Below are 9,207 nucleotides of genomic sequence, written 5' to 3'. Positions count from 1 at the left end.
AAAAGTGTTTAGACACCTATAGTGAGCAACAAGTGAAATAATGTGTTGCGCTAATATTAACCTTCCAATCAATATTAAATCCAGTGCAAAATTGGTTAATAAATCAATACCTCTAAGTGTCAATAAAATAAATAAATATGGTGTGGTCAGAAAACATATAGCCACTAAATCATGATCATATGCTCCACAAAATGAATAAACCGCAGGTTACCACCTGTAAAAAATAAATGACTGCTATATATATCGTCCAATATCTAGTCCATTCAGAAAACTCCTCTTATAATATTATTATAGCTTGAAGATATATGTCGATAGCCGTTCTTATTTGCAGAAGATTATACGCTGGACTGATATATGCTATTGAACAAAATCCCATATATGCCAAAAATAAGTCTGTTCACAAAGTTCCCTTATATTGCTGTATAAAGTAAAGGGCATACGGATGAATGTTTTCAATTACCAAGGATACATGAAATAAAAAAGAAGAGACATCATTGTGCAATGAACAAAGTATGAATTGCTTTAAACTAGAAAGACTTCACTGGATACACTCACATGAGCCTGGATAATTATAGCCTGGATAGAAAACAATCAGCCGCTTGGGGCGCGGTGAGTCCTCACACCGCTAGTATGGAGCTGTTGAACAGCCTCGATGCTGTACGTCACTGACTCCTCCTACGCATTGCGTCAACCGCATTGCGTCAAATAAACAATAAAGCGACCCTTTGTTTGAAAAGTTTGGAGACCCCTGATCTAGAGGATGGATTATCTCTCAATAAGGATGTGGTGGTGGTTTTGGCTTCCTTGGCTGCTGGACTTTGATCATCTGGTCTGCATTGTTCATGTTCATAGAGCTGTGTCTTGTTGCCTTATGGCTCTCCTCTGGGGTGTGCCGATTTATTATTGGTTCAAGGGTTCCCTCTCTTCTTGCTCAGGCTGTTGGTCATTTTCTCCCCTTGCAATCGCATCTCCATCATTTCTTTGAACAGGGATCATGGGAATGTTGGCATCTACAGCACATTTTTAAAATAATGAATTAAACATCAGTAATGTAAATGAAAATGCCATTAAATATGTATACCGTATACAGCACAATATAAGAATGATAAAACGGAATTTCATCTGTAGAAGCATTCAAAATGCAGAAAAGGGCTTACAGCAGGTTCAGATAGTTTGAACATAGAAAAATGAGGAAGGAAAGAAAAAGCTACAAGGGGTGGTAGCAGACTGATATACACTATTTCACCAAAAGTATTGGGACACCTGCCTTTACACGCACAGGGATATACACTCACATGAACTTTGATGGCATCCCAGTCTTAGTCCGTAAGGTTCAATATTGAGTTGGCCCACCCTTTGCAGCTATAACAGCTTCAACTCTTCTGGGAAGGCTGTCCATAAGGTTTAGAAGTGTGTCTATGGGAATGTTTGACCATTCTTCCAGAAGCACATTTGAGAGGTCAGGCACTGATGTTGGATGAGAAGGCCTGGCTTGCAGTCTCCGCTCTAATTCAGCCCAAAGGTGTTCTATCGGGTTGAATTATGGGAAGGGTTCATTTTGGTGTTACGGATGCGGTTAGTATTAGGGTTGGAGTTAAAGGAAGGGTTAGGATTAGAGTTATTGAGATAGATAATGTTAGGGTTATACATGGGGTTAGGGTTGGAGTTATGGGAAGGGTTCATGTTAGTGATATGGATGGGGTTAGTGTTATGGTTGGAGTTATGGGAAGGGTTCATGTTAGCGTTATGGATAGGTTTAGTGTTAGGGTTGGAGTTATGGGAAGGGTTTATCTTTGTGTTACGGATGGGGTTAGTATTAAGGTTGGAGTTAAAGGAAGGGTTAGTGTTAGGGCTATAATTTTGGTTAGGGTTAATGCTAGAGTTACAGAGAGGTTTGTTGTTAGAATCAAAGCCATGGGGAAGATTGATATTAGGGTTAGAGGGAGACCTCTCCTTGTAGCGTCCACTGTCTAAAACATCTTATGGTGACGGAGCAGTATTAAACCCAAAACCAAAAATGTAATATATTGCAGCTTACCAATCCTTAGATGTGGCGGCTGCATTATTTTACCTTATTAGACTTTTTCCCTTCTATTTTCACCCAGTGATTTAGCCAGTAACACTCCTCCCGTATTAGGGTGCATCTACTCTAGATGAAGGAGCACAGGGGGCAGATTTGGACAGTAGCATTGGTAATATGGGGGAGGGGAGTGTTAGATGGACTAGCATGTCCTGTTTAACGTTATCATCAAAAGTGAAAGTATTTTCGGTTGTCCCCAGAAAAGTAATAGAGGGGAAAGCTTCAAATGGGGGCACTAGTTCTGGTGACGTGGGGGGGCTCCAATAGATTCCTTTAATTTGCAGGGGTTTCTTCTCACTTCCTGTTTGGCGATGGGACAGGAAGTGAAGGGAAATCTCCCCAATGGACAACGATGGCAAGTAAAAACTGATGGGGGATATAATCCTCCTTTATCCTATCCAAAATGAAAAAAAAGTTTTGCCCATAGTTCTACTTTAATCTATGCAAGCTACTGATAGATTGACTATGTTACGATAGATTGACTATGTTACCAAAAGTATTGGGACACCTGCCTTGAACTTTAATGGCATCCCAGTCTTAGTCCATAGGGTTCAATATTGAGTCGGCCCACCCTTTGCAGCTATAACAGCTTCAACTCTTCTGGGAAGGCCGTCCACAAGGTTTACACATAGAAAATAAGTCAGCGCTTGCACCAGACTCGATGTGAGCTCATAGGAGAAATTAATGGTTGAAGGGGATTAAAAGCCGACTCATAAAAAATACATAAATTCCATTTAAAAGCATCTTGAAGGCAGCCCAGTGGAAGATAATAAGGGTCTTCTGGAACAGCTGAGAATAAAACACAGGCGTCAGTCTAAGTGCAGTATGAAAGTAGATTTATTTTCACAAATAGATATGGGTACTCACAAGAGTAAAGTAGTAACAGGCATTTAGGCACAATATGCCAAACATCCGTGAAGGAGATGCATTCGTGGGGCTACTTGCTGGTGACTCAGAGCTGGCTGCACCGGTGATCGCCGACACTTCCTGGGTCTGGAACACTCACAGGGAGCCGAGGTATGTCGTCCCTTCCAGGTAGAGGAGAACCAATAGGCGACGCGTTTGTGGAGCATGCGTTCTTCAGGCCTAACGGGGGCCATGTTGGATGAGGGCTTATAAGCACAGGAATTGTTGCTACTGGGTCCTAAGATCCCACGGCTATATACATCTATACATACATTTTTAATTGCTTGATGTGGATATATAGAGAGAGAGCGCTAAGCAGATCAAGATGTAAAACTACCTGACTAATTGGGCATACAAAGTAAGGAACTTAAAAGAAACATTAAGAACATTAAAATTAATCTTATGAAACCGGCATTATAATACAGCACATAACAGTGAAATCCAAATATATATACACACGAATACACACACATGCACATGAGTGAACTCATTGACCATGAGCCCAATTGATTGGATAAAGATTTGTCTGGTTGGATATATTGTGAGGACCGGGGAAATCATGATAGTGATTTGGACAAAAATGAAAAATGACAACAATTAAAATGAAAAAATGAAAATAAAAATAAATATAGATAAAAATAATAAAAATAATATATATATGAAAATGAAAATAAAAAAAAATATATAATAATAAAAATAAATATAAATAATATTAAAATTAAAAATAAAAATGAAAAATATATAATAAAAACAATATATAATAAAAATGAAAAAAAATGTATACGGTAATAATATATAAATTAATATATCATTTTTATTATATATTTTTTATTTTATTTTTATTTTTTAATTTTAATATTATTTAGATTCATTTTAATTTTTATTATATATTTTTTATTTTTTATTTCATTTTTTTATTTTTCATTTTTGTCCAAATCACCAGCTCTCATGATCTCCCCGACCCTCACAATATACTGTATCCAACCAGACAAATCTTTATCCAATCAATTCGGCTAATGGTCAATAAGTTGACTTTATGTGCATGTGTGTGCTTTTGTGTGTATATATGTTTGCGTTTCACTGTTATGTGCTGTATTATAATGCCAGTTTTATAAGAGTAATTTTAATGTCTTAAATGTTTCTATTAAGTTCCTTACTTTGCTTGCCCAATTAGTCAGGTAGTTTTACATCTTGATCCACTTAGCGCTCTCTCTCTCTCTCTCTCTCTCTCTCTCTCTCTCTCTCTCTCTCTCTCTCTCAAGCAATTATAAATGTGTGTATAGATGTATATAGCCGTGGGATCTTAGGACCCAGTAGCAACAATTCCTGTGCTTATAAGCCCTCATCCAACATGGCCCCCGTTAGGCCTGAAGAAGGATGCATGCTCCACAAACGCGTCGCCTATTGGTTCTCCTCTACCTGGAAGTGACGACATCCCTCAGCTCCCTGTGAGTGTTCCAGACCCAGGAAGTGTCGGCGATCACCGGCGCAGCCAGCTCTGAGTCACCAGCAAGTAGCCTCACGAGTGCATCTCCTTCACGGATGTTTGGCATATTGTGCCTAAATGCCTGTTACTGAGTACCCATATCTATTTGTGAAAATAAATCTACTGTCATACTGTACTTAGAGTGGCTCCTGTGTTTTATTTTCAGCTGTGGGAGTGATAAGGGGAAATTACTGCGCTAAACAAATACAGAAAAAAGCTGATGACACTAAAACAAACAAAGTCCTAACCAAATGTGAAAAACAAAGTGTAGCGCTATACATAAAACAATATAACAGCGATAGACTGAAAATATTAGTGTATAAAACATGTAAACATATGATGCAAACATACAAAGATGTAAGTCCAATGTTCACATGTACAAAAAGGCACATCGGTGAGGATAAAGTTCAAATAAATACATCAAGTGAAAAAACTTCCTAGGATCAAGGATGGTGCTAATGCAACAAAGTAAATGTGGCTGTGAGACAGGAGGATGCTCTGGTAAGAAGTTGTAGATGGGTACTCTTACCAGACAAGGTGGACCCACTTGCCAGCGGCAGTGGGTCAATCGGGCACGTATTAGCCGAACGCCTCGGGATCTAGAGTTGTTTCTGCCACACTTTAGCTGTGGCAGAAACCTGGAAGGTGGTCACTCCAAACAAGGTAAGTCCACTTGTCAACAGTGTGGATTTGGCCAAAGACCCAGGACTGGATACTTCTCCGGACAGAATGAGACTACCACCCAATGGGAAAGCCGTCTGGAGGCCAATGGTAGGTGAAGGAATAAACTAAACAAAAACTAGATGAAAATTTTAAAAGCAATATGGGAAGTAGAGCAAGCCCGACGCGTTTTGTCCCAACGAACTTCAACTGGGGCATTGCCCCAGTTGAAGTCCGTTGGGACGAAACGTACTTAAGTCTGTTGGGACAAAATGCGTCGTTTGCTCTACTTGCTTCCCACATTGCTTTTAAAAATTTTATCTTGTGATCACAAAGAAAACTAAATTTTTTGTACACATCATTGATGTTTTGTACTTTTAAAAATAAATCTCTCTGTTTTTGACCTGCACCATATGGAGCCTTTACATTTTTTTCTCATTCCGGTTTGACCGAGTTTATTCCTTCACCTCCCATCAGCTTCCAGATGGCTTTCCCATTGGGTGGTAGTCTCATTCTGTCTGGAGAAGAATCCGAGTCCTGGGTCTTTGGCCAAATCCACACTGCTGACAAGTGGTCTTACCTCATTTGGAGTGACCACCTTTCAGGTTTCTGCCAGAACTAAAGTCGGCACAACTCTAGATCCCAAGGCGTTCGGCCAATACGAGCCCGATTGACCCACTGCCGCTGGCAAATGGGTCCATCTTGTCTGGTAATAGTACCCATCAACATCTTCTTAACAGAGGATGTTCTTGTCTCACAGCCACATTTACTTTGTTGCATTACCACCATCCTTGATAGAGGATTCACCAGTCATTTATTTGATGGACACACTTCCTAGGAAGTTTATTCATTTGATGTATTTATTTGAACTTTATCCTCACCGATTTGCCTTTTTGTACATGTGAACATTGGACTTACATCTTGGATGTTTGTATCATATGTTTACATGTTTTATACAATAATATTTTCAGTCTATCGCTGTTATATTGTTTTATGTATAGCGCTACACTTTGTTTTTCACATTTTATTCTCAGTTGTCCACAAGGTTTAGGAGTGTGTCTATGGGAATGTTTGACCATTCTTCCAGAAGCGCATTTGTGAGGTCAGGCACTGACGTTGGACGAGAAGGTCTGGCTCGCAGTCTCTGCTCTAATTCATACCAAAGGTGTTCTATTGGGTTGAGGTCAGGACTCTTTGCAGGCCAGTCAATTTCCTCCACCCCAAACTTGCTCATCCATGTCTTTATGGACCTTGCTTTGTGCACTGGTGCACAGTTATGTTGAAACAGGAACGGGCATTCCCAAACTGTTCCCACAGATTTGGGAGCAATTGTCCAAAATGTCTTGGTATGCTGACGCCTTAAAAGTTCCCTTCACTGGAAGGGGCACAGCCCAACCCCTGAAAAACAACCACCACCACATAATCCCCCCTGCACCAAATTATTTGGACTGGTGCTCAAACAATGCAAGGTCCATAAAGACATGGATGAGCAAGTTTGGGGTGGAGGAACTTGACTGGCCTGCACAGAGTCCTGACCTCAACCCGATAGAACACCTTTGGGATGAATTAGAGTGGAGATTGCGAGCCAGGCTGCCATTAAAGTTCATGTGCGTGTAAAGGCAGGCGTCCTAATACTTTTGGTAATATAGTGTAGGTGCAGTTTTGTCATAGTCATGTGATATTTGGTTACAAAGACCAAACAGTTGAGTCATTAAGAAAGATGTTGTTTCCTACCTGCTCTCCCTGGTGTTTGTTTTTTCCAAAGAAACCAAATGGCTAATAGCAAGACGGAGACCCCAAGAAACAAGCCAAGAATAATAGTTGCATTTTTATATTGTTCACGGTCATTGGTACAGGACATCTTTTCATCTGCAGAAAGAAAAATGTTTACCTATAAATTAAACTTCAAGGTGTTTCCTAATTAACCACAAACATAAAATGTCGCAGATAAGCAGGTAAAACTGAGAGTAGGGATAGAGAAGTGAAGAGCAGTTGGACACAGTGAATACTGTAATGTTCAATTCTTTCATTTGTCTCAAAGAGGTTAAAGTCATAAAAAAGGTTTCATACCTGCCTTTGTTAACTCCTCCCTGCCCAACCCCAGTATCCCTTTTAGTCAATCTTTATGCTTGCAGTAGGGGACTGGCTACCCAATCACGTGACCACTGTGATTGGCTGTCACAGTGGTCACAAAATTGGGAGCCCATCCCACTGGTTCCTGAACACTCCTAGAGACCAAGAACTGTCCATGACCACTCAGTCTCTGTGCTGGGAGTGTGTAGTGAGCACAGAAACCTTGGCTGTCCATGAACGCATATGTTTGCCATGTGGGCGTTAAGGGACACCTTTTTTTCTGCTGCACATATGCATTATGTGGGTGAGAAGAAGATACTTCTTACACCAGAGGAGCTCTTAAAATAGTTTTCAGCTCTAGGATAACCTCTGTTAAAAACAAGTGGGAAGAATACTCCTTACATTGGTGGATGGTAAGAAGAACATCCCACTTACAGACAACTAAAAAGGGCCACTGGTGTCATGGCATTGGGTCTATCAATTGGCATTGTCCCAAGAACTATGAAGGCACCATCAAATTGGATGTCAGTGATCCACATCTCAAGGTCCCCTAGAAACCTGTAGAGAAGTGTGCACCTAAAGCTACCTGAATAAAATTGGTGGTGTTCTTCTGATCCTATATGAATGCCACAGGCAGGCAGCTACACTATTTATAGTTAGTGTACTGCGTCCTCTGCACAGTGTGCACCTAAAGCTACCTGAAGACAATTGCTGTTGTTCTGATCCTATTAATACCACAGGCAGGCAGCTGCAGTATTTACAGTTGGTGTACTGTGTCTTCTGCACAGTGTGCACCTAAAGCTACCTGAAAACAATTGCTGTTGTTCTGATCCTATTAATGCCACAGGCAGGCAGCTGCAGTATTTACAATTAGTGTACTGTGTCTTCTGCACAGTGTGCACCTAAAGCTACCTGAAGACAATTGCTGTTGTTCTGCTCCTATTAATACCACAGACAGGCAGCTACAGTATTTAAAGTGGAGGTTCACACAAAAATTGAACCTCCGCTTTTTGGAACCCTCCCCACCTCCAGTGTCATATTTGGCACCTTTCAGGGGGGAGGGGGGTGCAGATACCTGTCTAAGACAGGTATTTGCACACACTTCCGGCATAGACTCCCACGGGAGTCTATGCCTCTTCCCGTCCCCACCGCGCTGTCTGCTGGGACACACATGGGTCCCAGAGACAGTGGGGACCAGTTAGGAAGCGCAGTGCGACTTGCGCATGCGCAGTAGGGAACCGGGAAGTGAAGCCGCAGCGCTTCACCTCCTGATTCCCTTACAAGGAATGGCGGCGGCAGCACCCGAGGACCGAGGGACGATTCGGTCTCGGGTGCCGACATCGCTGGACCCTGGGACAGGTGAGTGTCCTTATTTTAAGTCAGCAGCTGCAGTATTTGTAGCTGCTGACTTTAAAACATTTTTTTTTCGCCGGACTCCCTCTTTAAAGTTAGTGTACTGTGTCCTCTGCACAGTGTGCATCTAAAGCTACCTGAAGACAATTGCTGGTGTTTTCATACTAATAATACTACAGGCAGGCAGTTGATTCTGCTAGCTGCAGTATCAGTATATATATACATCCCAGCTTTGTGCAGCTACATCTCACTGCAGGCCATTAGTATGTCTGGAAGGCCAACAAGGAGAGACAGACAGTCACAAGCCAATAAAAGAGGGCAAGCAGGCTCTGTGTCTAGAGGCAACAGTGCTGGTCATGGAGACAGTGCATCCTCATCAGCACGTGGCCGCGGGACACGCTTGTCCTTTTTTTTGGCAGCTGGCCGTGTTGAGCCGCAACATGCAGAAGACTTGGTAGAGTGGATGACCCAGCCGTCCTCATCCTCCTCATCCTCTCTCACCCAGGCTCAGGGTACTTTGTCTGGCAAAGCAGCTGCCAACGCGGCCTCTTCCCTCTGCTCAATGGCATCAGTCACTTCTTCCCTAGCCCCACCATGTCCTCTTGAGGAATCCCACGAACTGTTTGACCACAGTGTTGGGTACATGCTC

General features: G+C 41.8%; 1 gene segment (V, D, J or C); it reads right to left on the bottom strand.

Moving 5' to 3' along the window:
- Positions 1-316: 316 nt before the first annotated feature.
- The window catches only part of LOC141148567 (immunoglobulin heavy constant mu-like), a 41,957-nt gene continuing 33,066 nt past the window's right edge, over positions 317-9,207 (bottom strand). Inside the window, 2 exon segments of the C gene segment in view lie at positions 317-1,010; positions 6,867-7,001. Of these exon segments, the coding sequence occupies positions 901-1,010; positions 6,867-7,001 (245 nt within the window).

The sequence above is a fragment of the Aquarana catesbeiana genome, linkage group LG06, assembly GCF_042186555.1.
Source record: "Aquarana catesbeiana isolate 2022-GZ linkage group LG06, ASM4218655v1, whole genome shotgun sequence".
Taxonomy (NCBI): Eukaryota; Metazoa; Chordata; class Amphibia; order Anura; family Ranidae; genus Aquarana; species Aquarana catesbeiana.
This window is presented reverse-complemented; position numbering and strand designations above follow the sequence as displayed.